Raw genomic sequence first — 21,805 nt, forward strand, 5'->3', positions numbered from 1 at the left:
ATATGCCAGACAGGTCAGTGCCAAGACAGGACTAAATTAGAATCTGAAAGTCTTTTATAGAGCTAGAATTGGCAGAATAGAAAGTGTGTGAATACAGATATAATCACAGTAGTGGAAAATAAGCTAAACTTAACCAAAGTAATCTGGAAGAGTTATCATCATAAACAAAACCAATCTGCTGAAGTCTAGATAAGTTAAATGGGAGTAAAACAAAAAAAAAATTAAAAATTAAATATAAGTTCGGTAAATGAAACTTTAAATTTAATTTAAAAGAAAAAGCAAATCGGAATACCAGGCAAGCAATAGCCTGCCGGTTTTATGATATTAATCTCAAAAAAACATATGTAGGTCACCAAGGAAAACACATGGCTTATAGCCTTGCAATACTTCCCCCCAAAATTTAAATAAATATGGTTGTACTTAGTGATAAAGAACAATTCAGATCTTTGCTTATGATACATCTACCACAGTCAGATGACAAGGGAAAGCTCTTGCTTGGTCACAGGTTTCACATTCGGTAGAAATATCACCTTGTGTACTAACGTGATACCTATTTAAAAGAAGCACAGATACATGGAGCAACCATGTAACAATATTAAAATGGCCTGATAACCAGGCCCTGATTCTCATTTCCATAAAGGACCAGCACCCTGGTAATTTAAGAGGGCATTACAACAAAGGAAAAACAACTTTAAGGCCTAATGTAAATAAATATTGTGTCTTTCTATTACTTCTATTTTTGGTAAAATGCACCTAATATTTCTGCCAGAGTAATAAATAAAACTAAGTTAAGTTTTAAAATACAGATGCTCTGTATCGCAGCCAAATTGAACTACTTCAGTATACAGTGTATTTGTAAATTACTTAACGGTCAGCAAGACAGTTGCTGAGTTTATAATTCACTAATAACAATTTGCAGTATTTTAAAGTTGGCAACTCAACATGTAATCTTAATGCTATTTTCAACAGAAGGTTTTTTTTTTGTTTTGTTTTGGTTTTTAAGCAGAGAAATTAGTGGTGACCTACTGATAATGTTCTTCCTGTACTATCAAGTAAAAGATAAGGACTTAGCTGACGGCCTGAGATGCTTTCTCTCGAAGCCAGTGCAATGAAAACATTATAGATGTTTAAAAATCCCACAGTGTCATGTGTATCAGCATTACGCTCCTTCCTCTTTTTTCTTTTCCAATTAAAGATGACCATAGGTAGGTTTGAAAAGAAACATCATCCACTCCCATTTAACCCGGAAGACAGCACCCTCGTATTTTCTGAGCGTACCTACGAAAATATGTATGCATTCGAGAGCAGTATTTCTAACCTAGTCTCACACGCTTCGGTTTAGGAAGGCTGATGTGACCCCCCCGCCCCACCGCCTCTGAATAAGAACATCCCTCTAATCCTGGCAGAGCAATGTCCTTCTGAGCAGAGCAACTGCTGTTGTTGTGCAATATACAAATACAGGCATGCAGCAAATATACAGAAACTCCTCTATTTTTTTTTCCATCGACTCTGTTAGTACTCATTTAATTTCTGGGGGAGGATGGAAGGGCAGATAAAAGCTGGGTGTATTTTTAAATTTTTTTTGTGTTAAGGTAATACTTTACTATTTTAAATCAACAGTAATATACATCTGTGGGAAAAAGGCTGATAAACTCAGAACAACGAGACCAGGATTCCTAGGTTTCGCATTTCAGCTCTAAGACTGCAGGCTTGTAAACTTGGATAAGTTGCTTAATGGTTACCTGTTCAGGTTGGTCACAAAATGTAAAGCTTAAATATGCTAATGGGATATTTAAACACTAAGCATTGTTTTATAAAACATTTTGAAGAGGGAGAATTATGCAAGCCTTGTATTTACTACTACAGTGAATAAACCTGTGCCGAAATAATTTAGTTCCTAGAAGTTCTGTTACATACTATTTGGATTAGACTAAAAGAGAATTATAGATTCGTTCAGCTGGTACTATTAAACTCCTGATAACCTCAGCAACAGAAAAAGAAAGCCAGTTAGAAAGGAGAAGACAGAGAAAAAATAACAATAGTCTTCCTTTAGGCTTTAAGGGGAAAAAAGTAGTAAGATTTAATTTTACGTTTCAGGACACCAGATTAGATTCTAGATCCACTTTTTTCACCATTTGTGTTTCCTTTTCAGACATAACACTGAGGCTTAACGTTCTTCTCTCTGTCAAAATTTGTGGTCAGGCATCTTTTCCTTAAGGTAGGATATGGTACCATTAATACAAATGCAGTGTCTTAATTAATAATGTAGCATCTTTCTTTTTTGCCGGCTCCTTTCAGCCGAAAGGTGGACTGGGAGAGACATGTGCCTTGGCTGATTAGTAAAGTAAGCTTTATACTAATGTAATTTAAATACATGTCATTATTCTATTTTCTTGGTCTGACATCTCATTTCAGTATATTAATAGTTACTGTGAACATTCAGTCCGGACTTGCAGCAAACATAGGTCAGATCAGTACTGTGGTGGTGGCAGAGGCACAGAAATCACAAGCTTAGGACAACTTTCTAGCTTTTTTGTATCATTTAGAACCGCTGCTTTCATTTTTAGCCAATCTGGATTGTGAGCAAATGCCCAAATTTTGGTAAACTCTGTCCACTGAGGTCAAATGAGTTCCTTCCTACACATATGTAATTTTCCCTCACTTCCATGTGCTGATGAATCACTGCGGATCCTTTTCTTTCCCCAAAATAGTCTGGAAAGAGGGAAAAGAAAATATGACCCAGAGCACTGAAATTCCCCATTGTGGCAGAAGCACGCCACCTCCTCTAACTACACAGCCTGTTTTCTCTGCTTGAGCCTAGGTACAGGGAGCAGAGAGGACAGAAAAACAAAATACCGAGTGCTACAACAGACTTGTGGCATTGTTGCTGACCATACTGCCAATTAGACAAATCATAACACGCTACAGTGTGTTCTCCGAAAACCCTAAATCACATAGCAACTGTGCGAGTATACGTTTTTGCAGCAGCAGTTCACATGAAATGTATATTTTTGGTTAAGTTCTCATTCAGAGCTGAGTTGCTGCTCCTGAGGATGGCAGAGTTTCGTAGCCCTGGCATGTTAATGTACCACTTCCTGATTGTTCTATTTTCATCAATGTGGAACGTATTTATGATTTGTACCTTCACAGGCTACTATACCACAGCCCTTTCCAGAAAATTCCCAATCAGTTGGACCCTTTTAAGTATTATTAGTGTTATACACATGCACTGCTTGACCTGGTGCATACAGAGGAGACAATAAAAAATGTACTACTTTAATGAAATACTGCGTATAATTTTTTCCTTGAAAATATATTAGAGAAATCACAGTGATATAGATATGCATTAATTAGGTAAAAATCTCAGAAGTTTTAATCAAATTTGAAAACAGAGCAATTTCACCACTGCCTACGTCTCAGATTTTAAAATAAAACATATTTAATTTTTTAAACTTAGTTAATTCAAATGAAATGATTCTATGTAAATCTATCTCAAATTGCATGCAGATACGTAAAAGTATTTAATTTAATTTGGTTTTTCTTTCATGTTAGTGGTTTTTTGCTCTTAAATATCTAAGGCAAAACATTTAGCTGTATACTAACGGTAAACCACAATAAAAGCATCAATCGCTTTTGCTGTACATGTTCAGCATATATGAAGAATTAGAATGTTAATTGCTGCACTGCAAAACTCCCAGATATAGCACATTATATATATTTTTTTCAAACTCATTATAAATGGTTACATTTTTGACTATTAATTCCATGAAAATAAACACTTACTACTGCGCACAGTCAATCAGTTGATATTCGTTTGACCTCTCGAAGCATGCCTTTACGCCTTCATCATCCCAGAGCTTTTTTGCATGTTCAAAGAACTCCTGAAAATTGGAAATGCAATAAATAAGAGAACATTCCTCAATCTTTTCAACCTCCAACCTAAATCTGTTCCTCCTTCCCCCAACACTCAGGCTTTATAATTTTGCAGAATGAGAAATTATATCATTATAGATGAAAAGCAAAAAGCAAAATTACAGTAAAGTATACCGCACATACGGCGGCCAACACAGTTTCTAGTACATGATATGGAATGAAGCTCGTCCTAAAATTTCATACTAGTCCATATGTAAAATTTACCATCGAGACAAACGTTACCTAGAAGCATGCTCGGTTCTATCAAGCTAAGGACACAAAGGTGACGCAAAAAGTGGTTTAGCTTATAAACGCTAGGTTATCAGAGAAAAAAATCAGCTTGTAACTTTAAAAAGATTGTGTTATTTTTCTCCAAAGCAGGACTTTCTGCTATTCAGTATCTTCTCACGCAACACACTAATTTGACTACAGGAATTTCAGTCTCTCTGCTCAATGGCGCTTTCTCCAAGCAGCCGCCTGGCACAACGCTCTTCTCCTAACCGCTGTCCCATGCAACCCAGTTCAGAAATACGTGCTGGCAAGTTGATTTCAAAATTATTTGAAAGCGGAATCAAAGCTATGCTTAACGATGGTGAAGCCACAGCTCAGCTGCACAACACAGAGACACGGACACAGGTCCAGCACTGTCTGATGGCTCCTCTATTACCTGGACTCCTGCTGTATGACAAGACTCACAACATTCATTCTTTTCTAAATCTGGTCGTCAGACTAATAAGTCAAATCATAAATGAATTATTCCAGCTAAAGCTTTATGAAATTAAACCAAGGATGGTCAGACAAATTAAAAAAAAAACAAACTACATTTTTCTTTATTTGAAGACTGAATCTGTTTTTTGTCCAAACCGAAGTATTGAAGTAATATATCAACTTAAACACAGAAGTTGGCTGCAACCTTTTAACACCTTAAAAAGGCTACTAAAGCACCAGAACCCTTTGGTCAGTCACAAATTTGCAAAACCCAGCAAAGTACTTAACTTTTCCACAGTTCGATTTGCCTACGTGTAAAATGGGTGTAACAACCACTATTCACTTTATAATTCTGTCGAAACACTCTGTAAATGTCTGACTTCTGAAATTTTCTGTAAACTGTATAATTAATTGACACAGCATGCTTGCCAATCCCTCTCCACACCTTTTCAGAATTAAAAACTTCTCTCAGATAACAAAGTTCCTAGTAAAAGATCCTGGTAACACTCTGTTTGGGTTTCCTAATCCTGAATCCCACCTCCGTGAGGTACCAGAAATACTCTGCTCTTCAGGAACTGATTGCCAGCTGCTGACAAAGCTTTCAGGGAGAGGAAAATACAAAAGGAGACGATTTTCAGAACAAACTGGTATTGAAAACCATGGCAGATATTTCTTAGTTAAACTTGAACATGGCTAGGGAGGTCCCAAATAACCACAGAAATGATTTTTTTTTCCTTTTTCAAATATATTGTGTGAAATGCGGAGAGAGTAGAAGCCACTCTTAAATACGTTTTCAAACTTTAATGAAAAGAAGATGTTAGAACAGGTTACTTGACAGAAAATCTTAGGAGAAAACGAGGAAACAACACTAGAGATTGGCAGATGCTTACACCGACCTTGGAATTTCTTCTTTGGCACTATGAGGACGTGTCTATTTTGTCTTTGTTATTTTAACTACTTAAGCAATGATTGTTTAAAACACTTCACATCCACCTTTTGAAGTTATACTACGACTGGCGACTGGCGTAAGCTTTTCTTTCCTACTGTAGGAAGAAAGCAAAAACAAGCTGAAGAAAGGGCAAGATATCGAATTAAATAAGCTGAAGGAGAAAACTGACACGTGTAATGGAGAACACTTCTACAAGAAAAAGAGAGAATTAAAAAAGAACAAGTAGAGCCAAGTCATATTGATAAATACCAGAAAACATGGAGCATTCTTCAGAATGCGAAGCTTTTGTTTCATTGGTATTCAGCCCATCCACCGTACTCAATGTCACTTGCTGGCACCTTTGCGTAAATAAAGGCATTGCCTTTTAAGTGGAAAAACAGAGTTCTGGATGAGCGGTGGGGTCCTAAGACGAAAGGACTCAGTGGTGCCACCTGCTTTGACGGGTGGTGCATAGCGTGATGGGTGTGATGGGGATGGGCATCCCCTCGTGGTGGCAGCGCCCAGCAGAGCTGGGTGCTCCCTCCTCTCCCCGAGTACCGGCAGCGGGCGTCAAGTCCCGCACAACTGCAAGCAACCGTCATGTCCCTGCAACTCGGCTCCACGCGGCCCTGGGCCGCCTGCCAAAAGGGGGTGGGAACAGGGAAAGGATGCTAGCGTTAAAGCTGCCTTTCCTTTGGGGAGGCATGGATCGAGAGACGGCTGCAGATGGAAATAAACAAAATAAATAAAATTGCCGAGCCAAAGCAGTTTCCAATTTCACTTCTGTTTTTACATCCCTTAAAATCTCCTCTGGAAAAGAGGAAATTATTTGGTGAAAAGAACTCAGTTCCTAGGACCCTACAAATACGTTGTAAACACATGATTTCCACGTTATATGCTTCAAGTATTTCCACCTGACCGCTATATCGCAAAGCAGTTTGTTTAAAAGGACTTCCAGACTTCCAGTCCAAAGCAAATCCTATAAAACAGAGCAAATATACTTACCTCATTAAAATGTACCGATCTACTGCAGAGGAGTACACTTGTCTGCAAATTGCCTCCCACACAGCTACCCGCTCCTTTTTTCCCAGGTGACTAAAGCCTTCCAGAAAAATCCTGCTTCATTTCAAGACACCAAGTTCCACAATCCAACTTTTCACACTTGCTTTTAACCCTTTCTCTTCTCCCGAAACCACTTGAGCGCTTTTTCTCCTTCTCAGCTGCTGAAGGCTCCCACGAGACGCAACCAAGCACGCGGGATGACCCTGCTCACACCTGCCAAAACAATTACCTACTCTCTCTGGACCCAACCCACTGGCTATCGCAGGACAACACGCGGATGACAGGTACCACATTAGCTTCGATCTCTGCCACCAAGCTCCCTTTGCCTGACCTGCCGTCCGGCGACCCTCCCCGGACGGACGTGACGTGCTCCCACCGCGGGGCCGTCTCCAGCGCGGGCACCTCCGTCTCCCACCACAGCCGGTGGGCTGAGGCGATTTGCTCCAGCAGGGTAGCTCACAAAAGAAGATGGGTTAAAACTTTTAATTACCATTTTGGGGTGGAGGACCTACACACAAAACTTTCTGATATAGTATTTTAATAAAAACAGTAGAGAAGTAAACAATGATGTTTCAGGTCTCATGAATTACAGGTGCTTTCTGCTTTACAAATTAATTTACATCAGTTACCTAAGCATTTACAGTAAACATTGCACCATATGAATACCAACATGTTGATGTGATCAAAATGAAGGTGTGAAATACAGTGGGCCAATTTTTTTTTCTAATATAGACTTATCTGGAAATTTTTTTCACCTTCCTGAGACAATCCAAAAAGATCATCCCCGCATTTCTGGGCTTCCTTTTCACTTGCATATAATTTTTGCTCTGCATATATATTCATGCGTCATCTAAAAATGATGCAGTGACACAAACGTATTATGGCTTCTCTTTTTTTCAGAATAAAATGAGTTTAAGATAGACATAAATGTATGTCTATGACATCAGTTCAGAATGTTTATCACTAGGACTATTTTTTTTTGCTACAACTACAAAAAAGTATTGTAGAGATGTTTGTATGTACCTAGTTCCACGGACATTTTCAAGTTGACAAAAACGGAGGGAATATATTTCTATACAAAACAGTCCAAGAGAAAAAAAAAAACACAGATAACAAATGCAGATGCAGTGCAGCTCAGTCTCAAAAGCACTATTTCCAACTTTGTCCTAGGAAGTTACAGCATCTTCTTGAAACTTAATTTTCCTTATTTTGGAAATAAACTTATTTATTGGTAGGTTACCTTAGAAACCTCCTCCCCCTTATAACTCCCATAAAAATTTTCAAGTAGCTAAAAAATGGAATTGTTTCAATTCTCAGCTGTCTAAATTGGGAATAAATATTAGTGGAGATTAAACAACTGCATATCTTTATGAACAAATCTTTTTGTATTTTGGAAACAGAACTTTTCATCTAATTGCTTTACAAACTACAAAAGTTCATGTTACGTCAATAACATAATTTTTATTCTATTAAGATTCCTTCCAGTCTTCCTTCCAGATAGAGCATACATTTTAATAGCTATCCTGATGTCACCTTCGGGCCTCCCAGAAACTGGGAGGTGGAAGATGCCATAGTATTTTTTATTCTACGTATTTCTTCTGTAAATATACTGTAAACTTGCAACCATCTGGTTCGATCAACATGAAATAAGATCAATTTCCCTCAAGTCGAAATTCATACTCCTATTCTCCTACCCTTTGGGCCAGGCTTGTAAGGCTGCACGTACGAAAGGAATTAATGTCTTTATTTTCGGTACTAGTAGGTAAGAATGATGAAGTTGGATTCAATGTCAGTGAATCAAACTGACTGAATTCTAGTTACTGTTCGATTGACCTAGGAACGGACAACGGTGGAAAACTGTTCTGAAGGATGTTTTTAGGAAAATTCTAGGGGGTGGCATGGATTTACTTCCATGTCTACTGTCCAAGCTTTCTCTGGACGCTTGGCTGTGGGGGGAATGCTTGAATACTTGTATTCTTGCAGCTCACTGAATATTCTAAATTGCTGTCAAGAATATTGCTTGAAGCAATACTGAGAAGCAGTGCCACTAGAAATCTTTGATGTTTGCAATTTGTTGCTTATGCAAGTGGAGTTAAGCAGATGTGTCCAGAAGAGTAACCGATCCATCAAAAAAATTAGAAGACATTTTTATTTAAAAACCAAAGCCCCCAAACCACTTTGCCATCATTCACCTGTGTTAGACAGCTATTTTCAGTCAGCTAGTGACAATAGTGAGGCAGGTGACCAGTAATGGGACTAAATAACTTTGAACACTGCTTGTACAGAGGGACTCTAATGCTAGCAGGAAAGTAAGAGGTATAAAGTCTCACAAAAACGGAAGGTATAACACAAAGAAAATGATGTCTAGGTCTTTCAAAGGAGCTCGGATTGGGGGCTATTCTAGGAGTATTCTGCCTTTCCGGTCACACCCCACGCGGATTGAGAACAGCTGAAGTTATCACAGTTAAAAGTTGGCAATAGGGCAGTGGATCCTAGTTATTAGTTATTAGGCAAACTACTTTCTGGGTTTCCTAAATGCGAAATGCTTGAAAGTCTAAACAACATCCTTGTAATCAGTTTTCCGTATGCCACCTTTGAGGGCAAAACTGAACTGGATCGTTCAGTCTTTGGCTGAAGCCCTAAGTGTGCTGGTGCTGTTATGTCTGGAAGGACGAACTCAGCGCTTTCTCCATTGCTCTGCAAGCCGTGAGGAAGCCCTCTTTCACGCGGCGCCCTAAGGACAGCCACAGCACAGCATTTTGGGCGGGGGGAAGCTCAGCCCCGCTCCCTCCTGGATGCTCCAGCAAGCTCAGCAGCTGCCGACAAGCTGCAGCAGGCTGCCATGGTGCTGCCAGCAACAGATGCCACAAATCAGATTAGCATACTGGTATTTGGTTTGGTTTTTTAGCATAAGCCATGTAAAATAACAGAAGAATGGCAACTTTTTAGAGTTCATACTTCTGCCAAGTAAAATTTGGAATTTAACAGGATAAAGAAAAAACATATACTTTTACAGGGCTCTGCTGTGGTCAAGTTTTAAGGACTTGCTGCAAACTGTGTAGGTTAAAATAGTTATCAGATACTCAGATTAAGATTAGGACAATTCAAATTTGGAAGTTTCATCTACTTCCAGTGTCCTAGAATATTCTTTCAAACCACTTATTGCTTGCATTAGGTTCTTTTTATTTTTTTTTGTTATTCATTTCCCTGCTAGTTTTAGACTTATGTATTTGGAATTAGAGATGAACTTCCACAACCTTCCTGTTCTGAATGGGTTGTGCTTTGAATTTAACTCTCTCCACAACATAACTGTGAAGAACGAAGAAAAAAAATCAAAGAAAAGCTCTGTGTTTCCATTAAAAAAAAAAACATACTGACCAATGTAATCGTTAAGAGAGCTATAAATCCAGTCAAAGGACCAGAAGCACTTTTCCCTCTGGAGGCTACTGAAATATCTTTTTATCTTGGGTATTTCTACAGTCTACCACCACCCCCCTATCTGTTCTCAACAGCGCAGTACTGCTATACATAATAGTTTCTTAATCTCTTGAAGCCTTTACATCACAAATCATTACCTTTCCATACAATATACACAACATAATACAATCCAACAGCTAAGATTTCCTAACATGTACAGAAGAACAAATCATCTGCTTTTTATTTTTTAAAGAAAGTATAGTAATACTGTGAAAACACCTGTAATAAACTGAAGTTGCTGAGTGAATAAACTTGAGGGAATAATACATGCGGCTTCAGAGTGAATGATGAGAACAAAAAAAAAAGGTATTTTATTCAGTCTGCATCCTCTACCCTGTGCAATAAATCAGGCAGGCAGTAGGGAGATGAGATTAAGTTAAACAAACAACCTTTTTAAAGTACTTCTTGTATAGTATTTATTTTCTGTGCACTGGCTTTTCTATGCAGTGGATGACACAGAGCCTTATAGGAAAAAATCTAAAAAATGTTCTACGAAATCTTGTATACAAAGAAAGTTGCATAGGCAATCTTAGTTTTGAGAGTCTGACTTTGCAACTTGCATCTATTGAACCTATCTTTTAACTGAGGCAGCTGTAAACTGATGCTATGCGAAACCCAAAATGGACTGTTAATGACAGCCTGCCCCGCTGCCTCTGATTGCTACTGGCTTGCTTGTGCCAAGGGGCACAAGTCATTTTCTGTGAAAAATGCTCTTCGCTCCCAAACATCTACGAGATGTAATTGGAGGTGTAGGAATGCCAATTTTCTACACGGACTCAGTGCAGAAATCATGCAGTGAAGTCTCAGGTGAAACACCCAAGAGAGAAGGAAGCCTGCTCCGTTACCTCTTCAACAAACAAGCCGAGTCCCTTGATAACCAGCCTCTTGTTTATGAGACAAAAGTGTCCCCTACGGCTCAACCAGTTTCATTTCTTACTCCTTTATGAAACATTTTGGTTAACAAGGCAACTGCTTTGCTTCAGGTATACAAAACGTAGGTGCTCAAACTCCTAATGCTCGCAACAAGGACAGGCAAATAGAGGTATGATGTAAAAGCAAACCCAGAATACATCACTTCACTTGCATTTTGCCAACAGCAGTGACATCAACACCTTCATTAGCACCCAAGTAAAAGCACCAGAAACACTGCAATCACTTAGCAATGGTCACCTAGCACACAGAGATCATGCACAGCAGTAGGTTCAGCTCCTTCTCAAGCACAAGCTTTTATGTCAGCTTAATTATGCAGAAACCTTTAAGGAAAAGATAACCTCCACCCCTGCAAGGTATTTTCTGTTGTAATTTGTGGGTGTGCAATAATCGATGCAATTACTTTGCTAGTTAGTGACTCATTCTGATAGGCAAATCAGCAGTTTGGCCTCTAACCCTCCTCCAAAGCCTAACTTTGGATCTATCAAAGAGAAATTAAAAAAAAAAAAAGGCCAAAACTACACTGCACTACTTGCACTGGTTTTACCTTTTCTTAGGCTGGAAGCAACAGCCTTAAGGAAGCATAGTCAGTCAGCTCTAAGCTTAACGTCAGTTCATGAGAGCCGAACATGGGAGGATGGTAAGTATCACCTTCACAGAACGCATTATGTCCGTGCATCTTATACTCCAAGAAAATAAAATTAATTGATTAACTCCTAGAAGAAAATTCTGTAACCTGGAAGCGTATGCAAAGAATCTGGGGAAACAAACAGCAATTACGAAGCTATAAAAGCACCATTCCCACACAGCTACCACATACCATCATATCCAGACAAAATTTATGAATTGTGGAACTATCTGAACATGCTTAAAAACTATGATTGCAACCGATGTCGTATATGTTAAGTCCCTTTCCTGATCTGTTTTTGTTACTTGACTTTTAAGGGCTTGCTCTTTAAACAGCACATCTGCAACATGCATGTGCAGTTAGGTTATCAGACCGGTCAACTCATCACTTCCACCCCTGCCTTCTAGAAACATATCCCATCTGCCATGTTATTTCATAAAAATCAACAAGGTTTCTTTCACAGACCACAAACACATCTACAGAGTTTGAGAAATACATTGAAGCATTTTTCAGTTTACAGTTTGTCAAAATAGATGCTCTCAAATACCAAAAGATTCCTGAGAATTCTTTAGACCATACTAGCAAAACCAAACAAACAAAAAACCATGATATTTATGTTTTCGGTACATCAAAATTTAGGGGCCAGCCTTGTGGATAAGATAAGGTTTGAGGATGAAAAGGCATTATGGGTCAAAGAGCAGTTCCATGTTCTTTCTCCACTGCTTATTAAATAATGGCTTGTTTTCTAAGCTAGATAATGAACCTTTTATCATACTTAAAACAACAATCTCTGATTCAATCTTCTGGGTTTTCATTTTAATTGCACTTTTCAACTTCCAGCCTGCCATCACAAATCCTAGAACGCTGCTGTCTACCTGCTGTTTTGAGGGGGTCCCATCATGCTCTCTGCTAAGAACAATAGGAGAAATAATTTTAGAAAATTATTTAGTGTGTGTGATGCCTACAGGTGCTGTGCCAAGGATGCAAAGCTCAGGTCCACTGTTTTCCTTGAAAGTGTTTTGGTTCTGTCTGTTTTAGATCCTCTCCCTGAATGCACATTTTGATCTCCGTGTTTCTCTCTTAAATCATTTCTGAAAATAATTGTAGGTGTGTTACACAGTTCTGCTACATTTCTGCCCTTTGCATTTCTGTAGCAATTGTAAAAGGAAGAAGGTAAGTATTGTTATAATTCCCTAAAGGAGAAATTTCTGTGGACAGCGGATGATAAAGCATGAGGGAAATCCACAAGTGCTGAGCAACAAACAAAACTTCACAATACTGACTAAACCGAAAAATCAGAAATGTATTAAGTCTTTACAAAATTTGGTAGCAGGTAATTTATCACTGTGATTAAGACGTTGATTATACAGATTTCTTTGTAGAGTGCTGAGCTTTCAAAAAGGAAAAATTATGAAAAACGCACAATCAATCAGAGGTGTCACCTGTAGTGAGAGGTCTGCAGCACGTAAAATGATAATGGTGTTGTATAAGCACATAGTTTCTGAGTGTCTAAGTTTGAATCTTCATCTAATTACTTAAGAACAGGCATAGTGAAGTCCATTCACAACACATCAAGCTACAGCAATATTATTACTGCTTCTGTTCCTGGATACATTTAACTTCTATGCCTTTGTGTAACAAATTATAACGAACATGATATTTTATTACCTTATCAGACAATATAAAGTTTAGTTAGTGATTAGGTATAAACCACTCTATGATCCCTGATGAAGAAGGGATTGTTACGTAAGGGAGAAGGGTTGCTATAAGACAGTATAGATTGGTAAACTTCAGGCATTTCACAGCAGGAAACACTATCAGAATATTTTTTTTGTTTTCAAAATACAAGTCAAAAAAATTATCTACAGCCTGTAGTATCTATCTGTAACATGTCAGAAAGTAAGATCTGAATCCTCTATGGATTTTAATTTGAAGTAGTATTGTGTCTGATCCTACTTTTTTATTAGCTGCATAGTAAGACAGGTTTCTTTTTCATGTCACAATGAACTGGACACAAATCACCACCAAAACATTGAGACTGTGTGGCAGAGCAGTGGAAATAACATAGTTAATTCCCAGCCACTGCTTCAAAGATATAAGGCTAAATGTACACTTGTCGCCTTCTGAGGAGGAGAGCTTAACCCCTGTGTGAGTTATTCCTACGGTTTTCTTAGCCATTCTTACAGAACTGTCTCAGTTTTCATCCCTGAGGTGGTGGGAAAACCCCTCCGATGCCAGGATCCTGAAGCTCAGGCAGCCAGCGCCCAAATCTGCACCACTTCTGCAGACGCTTTCGTAGTGAAGACAACCACCAATGAGCTGACGGGACAGGCAGTCAGGTCTACAGCTTGCCATACTATTCTTACAGTATGTAAGGTTTCTGCAACTCATAACTTCATCTGTTTCCCTTAAACCAGTTTTGAAGGTCATATATCAAGGAATCATTTTATGCTCTAGTACCTACTTTATAATTTGTAAGTGATTTCCTACCAGACAAGTGGTTTGCAAGGACCGAGAACTCCCATTTCCTTTTATAGATTTGATTCGGAAATAAATGCTGGCAACATCACGTGACTAACAGGCACAATCCATAACTCAAGCAACTCTCTCTTCTTAATTAGACCAGAAAGTAACGGAACAGTCCGTCCACTGCTGCCAGATCTATTTCGCCTCTGACTCTTCTGCACAAGTTTTATCTATATTTTTCATCTCTATCCCTTTTCTTTGACACGTATTTCTGTCTTCACCCATGTGCAGAAGACTGACTAGCTTCAACACAGTAAGTTATTCGTTACGATGTATTTATAACAGCAGGAAAAGGAAACAGAAGTCCTTATTAGATATCCCTGACTAACCTAAATTGAGTTTCAGCAAATAAAAAATTTGAAATAAACAATGATGAATATAGGAATAAGTATATAAATAGGGAACTCCAGAGGAAAAACTTTTTGTCTTTTCCATCTCATGGCTGTTGCCTTTAAAAGCCACTCTGGGAAAAGACTATGGATGCACCTTTAAGAATTAGTAATTCTTAGTAATATACTTTTAAGGGATGCCATTCTTTAAAGGCATGTACTCACAACATTTACAAAAGAAGAACTACTTTAATGTGTCTTGTCAGTCAGTAAGACTAAGGTTTCTTAATAAAGCACTGAAAAGTAACACACGGTTTTAAATAAATCTTGGCCACGTTTTATATCAATTTCAACATTCTCATACTACCAGCCTCCACGAAGCCTAGCGCTGATGCGACCCAAACATCAACCTTTTCGGATTAAGTCAGAGGAAGTTAGGTAGTGACTTCAGAAAAGTAAGATTTCCTAATGTTTTGCTCTTCATTGCCATTCTATAAAGTACATCATCGTAAAGAATTTGGATAATAATAATATTTTATTAGATGTAGTATACAAAGAATGTACATACAGTAAAAAATAAAGTTACTGAGGCATCAGAACCAAAGCATTTTTTATTAGGTGATGAACAAAATTGTTCTCACAGCTCAAAAAGGAAAGTAATGATTTCTTGCTCAACTTGACAGGAACCCCAAAGAAAAAGAGCATCTGTAGGCAGGGATAGAGGTGACTAGAGAGAATGGACAAGTTGTGGGTAGGAAAAGAGAATGAACAACTTGTGGGTAGGAAACTCCGGATTTCAGAGCTGTTGTTAAGAGGCTTCACCTTATTAGGATGCAGCAGTTTCCAGGGTACCTGGAACACTACTTCATAAAAACTAATGCTAGCTTCTTCCCTTTCTTCCCAGGCTTTTATTTACTATTCACTGCAGGATTATTTCTCACTCCAAATGTAATCTAACATGAAAGCTGCTGATCAATATTGTAAACAGATGATTAGTGTCTTGTGACTGCCAAAGAACTGTTAATGAATCTCAACATGTGATGTTGAAGCAAGGACATGAGATAAAATAATTGAATTCAATGAAATAATGCAGACAGGTAATTCCCTCAGTTTAAAAGGCAAACATTACTACAATTCATTAAACAGTAAGAAATGCTTCCTGCGCATTTCAGAAATGGTAGGAAATACATTTCTTTGGATTATTCAAAACCAAACTGCCAACAAATGAAGCGTTGTCCACCGACATAAAACATAAAACCAGTGAGTGTGAATTACTATTGGAAAAAAACAAAAACAAAAAATCAGCCAAAGCTGCCGCAACTGAGGTGAGACGGCCAGGCAAGCCCCTGAGCGGGCTCACAGCCCCTTCTGCCCCAGCTCCCTTCAGACCCTACCTGCGCCCCGCGCCGCAGAGCCTGCCAGGCACCTCGCAGTGCCGACGGCAACCTCCACGCAAGCGAGCCGGTTCTACCCGAACAAAAGTGGGCGACTGCCCGTTATATCTGGCGGAGGGAAAATGTGAGCTGACTTGATTCTACTGACTTTGAATCTGAAAAGAAAACAGGGGGTAGCCCTGTGCAAATCGTGAGCACGGCCTTGACACAATGCAAGGAAAACCCAGACAAGGAGCTGCCTTCTGTCGCAAAAGCCCGCTAACCAAATCTAAAATGAAAAAGAGCGAGGACTTCTAGCAGCAACCACTTTACATTTCTCACGAGAGTCCATTCGACAACCAGTTGTTCAGACCTCTCAGTGCTTGGGGAACGGCTGGGAAAGAGATGGCTGGGCTGCAAACACATACAGGCAGTTCCTGACTCTTAACATATCTCCTGGAAGGATAGTAAAAGGAGGTGTAATGCAGAGCGTAGCCTTTAAGCAACTAGAATCTTCTGAGAATTGAAGTGAGTAACATAGCAGTTAGCAGTTACTTTTGAGGAAAAAGCAAACCAAACCAAACCAATCTTCTTTTTCTCTCTGTGCAACCACTGACCATGGTTTTTGATCCATAGATTTTTTTCAGTTCCCAAGCTGAAATGCATTTCAATAGTGAGGGAAAGAGCCTTCTTCATTATTTCCCTCATAAATCTTTTTTGTAGTTAAACCAGAAAAGGTATGTAAATAGTAGAAGTGAAATCAGTCATAGATTAATGACTGACCAATACACTATGAAACAGTTTAATGCATTAAATAGCATTAGCAGAGTATCTACACCCTATGCAAATAGTAATTTTTGAAGTAAAAAAAGAAACAGCAGTTATATTTCCATTAAAAGACAAATCATAGGCTTGGAGCAATCATGATTCCAAAGAGTTCTTCCAGATTCCAACTAGACCTCATTGTTTCTTAAAGATCAATCATGCTGTGTGTATGCCACACTTGGTTAAATGTAAATGCTTCCCTCAGATACAGTTGTTTCTATTTTTAAATTGTGGTTTTCTTGTATACCTTTTATGGATTGAATTTTGTTTTAAACATTCCTTATATCTTTTGAGATACTTACACAGAGGATTTCATGACAAGCTCTGTTCCTGAGATGAAGAAATTTAATTAAAAACTGTTTTCAGGATTTGCTTTCTATATTTTAAAGCTATATTTCTGCTGCAGTTAAAATGGGAGCTAACTAATTAAACCTTTTGCCTATCTTTTTTGTTATTATGCTAATTTTCTACACAAGATTGTTTACACATAGTTATGATAAAATTTGTAAAAAGAACAGAGTGCCCTTTACATCCCAATGATGATCCACTTACAGAAAGTTATGTGATTTTTCTATTCTCCAAATTAAGGCACACCCATATTCCCACATAAGCTATGGATTTTACAGATCAAAAATAATTGTAAAAATAGTAGTTAATTCTATATCACATACATCCACTTTTTAGAAACTGTCTTAAAATCCGATAGAGAATAGGCAAGTATTTCAATATATTAGATCTTGAAGAGGCAATATTTGCATGATTTCTAGTTTCTTAATGTTTACCTACACGGTTTAATATTTAATTCTATCTTTCAGTGATGCATGGTTTCACATTCAGTACAGGTAGGCCTCAGACTGGCAACAAAACGGTAACCTCTGCAAGGCTGAAAGACATTTTACTTTTGCATAGCCAAGAATATGTTGCAATGGGACCCGACGTTAATTTGAGCCTACTGATATTTTTATTATTCAAGTAGATCAACTATAACTGCTATGCCAAGCTTCACTAACCATCAGCAATTTCAGTCATAATGGATTAGGCAAGGAAGCCAGGTGGAGCTACCAAATTCCTCCCCAGCTTCTTCCGGAGGAAAGACAGTTATTGCACCTTTCTTTTCATGAACAGAGTTTTGCATCTGTTTAGCCCTGCAGACCAACGTTTTGGAGACGGTCACTGGCCAAGCACCATCCTTTGCTCTTGGTGAGCTGGCTGACAGAACTGTCCCCTCAGCACAGCTTAAGCAGACTGCTTGTATCCCCTGTGCAATTATTTAAACGTTAGTGAAAATGTTCAATTTTTTAAAAGACCATTTTAATACAACAGAAGTTTTAAACTTCTGTTGACGATGACAATGGACATCTATCAGTACCTTATTCCTACATTTCTAGTAGGAACGAGACAGCATCCATACTGCATAAGTAGATCTGCAATAAATACAGAATCCAGCACACATAAGGATAACACATATGTGCGTAATGTACACTATATTCACAGCAAACTTTAAAACAGTATAAGTAAACATAGTTGTCTATTGTCAATAATTGATCTACGATCATATCTGTTTATTATACACTTGTAAATTACAGTCAATGTTGATAGTCCCTTAACACACAATTACTGTCTGCTTCATTACCAGACATACTTCTCGTGGTACAAGCTAGTAACTAAAGCATTATCAGGAGAATACTGAAAAAGAGTTTTCCCTTTAGAAGCAAGTAACGAGAGAAACATAAAAACGTATTTGCTTCTACTGAAGTAAACTGGTTAGCACTATCCAAGAACCACTTCAGTATCTGGCAAAGCTGCTGGCAGACATTTTTGTATTTGGCTTCAAATTACATAAATCATAAAGGCTCTTTTCAAATAGATGTTTAGATACCTAACTGAACTGACTTACCAAAAATGCTAACTGGTTCAATGTCCACCGGCTTCAGAGAAGCTGAATGTACTAAACATTTTGGGAGGAAAATTGCATTAAGTTCCTAAAAATAGACTGCAGATAACAGAGATTCAACAGAAAAATGTCCTCCTTTTTAAGGAAAAAATGGATAATAAAGGTACTACGGAATATCATGAAATAAATGTAATGTTTAAAATAAAATTTACATCTTTGTTAGGTAACTCACTCAACTATTATGCTGGCCTAACCACAAAAAGAATATCACTTTTACATATTTAAAGAAAACCTGTAACAATTTTTACAGCAAATCTATAAACTGTTTTTTTGCTTGGAGGCAGCGATGAGCTGGATGTCATCAAGTCTTGCTAGAATAATTACGTCCGGTTGCCGTGTGAGAAATTTCTATCTGTTAGATAACAGCAGTGTGAGAGCAAAAACCTCGTGTGAACACAAGTATTTGACAGGAGAGAGATTCTGATAGCTTAATTGCATCATTCAAGAAGAAAGTACGATTATGTTGGTGGAAAAACTCCTTTGGTCAGAATACGGACCTATGCTGCACTGATCCATCGACACCGATACACTGACAAGTATATATGAATCTAACACAAGAGACAAAATGGAGACCAGCCCCGGAGAAATTTGATTGATAACACATTTCCACTTACTATAATCCCTGTGACTAAAACAAAAGTCAATTAAACTTTCCAATGAAATGGCAACATCTAACAAACTCCTTCATCAATCTTATAGTTTGCAATTTTCTATTATACACACACACACACACACACACACACACACACACACACACACACAGACGTATATATATACATATATATATATAAACCTTGTTAAATTTTAGTCCTCAAAATCTATAGCTTTGTGAATATAATGCACATTCATCAGTTTTAAAATCTCTTATTAAACTCGATCATTGTTGATCATTGATTTAAATCATGAAATTCCAGTGGTAACTTTTAAGCAATTAAAACAGATTATTCTAACTATACAGAAACACTCCTTTTAGGGCAGTATAAATCCAGTACATTCTAAAATGCAGAGTCAAACCTTTGGCACAGAAATTTTCTCTTTGCAGATCTGTAGCCACATTAGCAACTCCCTAATGTAATTTACTGCTCTATCAATCACACTGTATTCCCATGCAGCAACTGTAAAGATATCTGCCTCATAATGTTCTTGGCAGATCGAAAGATAAAATTTCCCGAACCAAGTTGAAAACCTATAGACTTTCTAACACCTCACACAGAACAGCTGCTATATGATCCTCTCATCAGATCACATGCCATAAAAAATACAGGTATTTACTTCCACCTTCCAGCCCCCTTGTTAAAACATTAAGCATACAAATAAAACAAAGTGTCCAAATCTGAAAGCTTTTCCCTCATCTTTCTGGCTTATTTAGCTACTCCTCAAACCTTAATAATAATCTAACCAAAATAAACCATAACATCTTTAAAATTAGCACACATATGATTAACACACCTATTTGCAAACCAACATCCAATCTGCTCTTCCAGAGCCAGACTGTTTGGGGTCAGCACTAACATCTTAAAAAGTCTTAGCAGAAAATCATACCAACCCCAATAACTGCCAACATTGCACCCCTGCCCACCCTCACTCATGGCACCCAGAGACAGCACAGCTTGCAGCACCTCAACGTGCTACACTTGGATTTGATCTGGGTTTGAAACCTTCAAGGTCAAGTGCATCCTTCATTAATGGGCAACCGATCCCATTCTCTTCAGCTTTAAAAAACAATTTGGACCTGCTGGGATGTGTGAAAAGAGCCATCTATTCTTATCAGAGCATTTAAGTAATGACAAGTTTCACAAAAATACTTGCACTGAAATTAAGCCATGATGCAAAGGGTTTACGCATTACCTACCAGCCTGAATATTATGCTTACTAGACCAGGGTGAGACATTTTGCTGCACATTAAAAGACGCAGGTGTGCTTTGCTTATGCCTTATGCTTTTTGTATATAACATTTTAATTACTGCCTTTATAGTCAACTTTCTATTTAATAGATACTTCTGATGTGATTAAAAGGAACAGTCAGGGTATTTTCAAAGGTTTTTTTTTCTTTACGTTCTTTTTATTACAATGCAGGTCTCATTTATTTTTTTCATGGGCTATCCAGAATGGTTGTACTTTCTTTGTAATTTGCTGCATTTTCTATTCATCAGGCAAGATGCTTTCTGTATTAAGTTGATGCAGAAACCACCACAGTGATCTTTAGAAGACAGAGGTGACCACCAAGCAAATAGGAATGCAGATATTTTCTCTGTTTTAGAGAGATTTTTGTTTATTGATTATTTTAAAAAATAAAGTCTTAAGAGTTATCTAAACTCTTGTTTGTTCCAGAAATGATAAAAATGATTGAAAACAAGAGTATATTGCTATCCCTTTTATTAACTAGTCCATCTAATTTATAAAGCTATTGGTTTCAGTGTTCCATCCAATTTGGACCAGGCACTCAATGAATCTGCCATATCATTCTTAGGATTTATTTTTAAATGTGTTTTGTAACACTATATCTATTTCAGTATCTAGCAGGAGTAACATATTGTAATAGACAAATTATGTTGCAAAAAGTACAGTATCCTACTGGAAATACTTGTTTATGGAGATGATTTGGATCCTATGATTGGATGACTCTCTGGCAGGAATTACAGACATCTACAGGAGCATATTCAACATGAACAGGCTAAGCATACTGCTAGATTTTATGTTATTTTTTGCAACTAAAGAACAGTACAAATATGAACTAAGAATATTTCTGCTATGTCCCTTCTCACTGACAAGCTGATCCCTGAACACTGCTTGCAAAATGCCCAGAGTTCTTAAAAAAAAAAAAAAAAGTCCAAGTAATCAAAAACAAACAACACACAAACAAACAAACAAACCTCACACTACACAAGCAAGCAAACAAACCCCCAAAGCTTTGGCTTTTCAATATGTCGATATGGAGGGATTTTTACATTGACATGGAGTGTCACCATAGCCAGAGAGACTCCAGATGAGGATCCTCAAGCAGACGCAATGGTATTTGGAAGACAGATGCATATTATAGGATTAGAAAAAATAGCAACATATTTGGGAAGCCAAAATAAATAACAAAAGTTAACTCTGAATCAAAAGTGCAAATGTGCTCTTAGAATATCACCAAACCACAGTTATTTCATT

The 21,805-nt window shown here is 37.8% G+C and overlaps 1 protein-coding gene across 1 annotated transcript in view; it reads right to left on the reverse strand.

Moving 5' to 3' along the window:
* The window catches only part of GNAL (G protein subunit alpha L), a 197,257-nt gene that overhangs the window by 58,477 nt on the left and 116,975 nt on the right, over positions 1-21,805 (reverse strand). Inside the window, exon 5 of the mRNA XM_068932146.1 lies at positions 3,784-3,881. Within this exon, the coding sequence (XP_068788247.1) occupies positions 3,784-3,881 (98 nt within the window). The remainder of the gene's footprint in view (positions 1-3,783; positions 3,882-21,805) is intronic.

This window comes from Struthio camelus, chromosome 2 (genome assembly GCF_040807025.1).
Source record: "Struthio camelus isolate bStrCam1 chromosome 2, bStrCam1.hap1, whole genome shotgun sequence".
Taxonomy (NCBI): domain Eukaryota; kingdom Metazoa; phylum Chordata; class Aves; order Struthioniformes; family Struthionidae; genus Struthio; species Struthio camelus.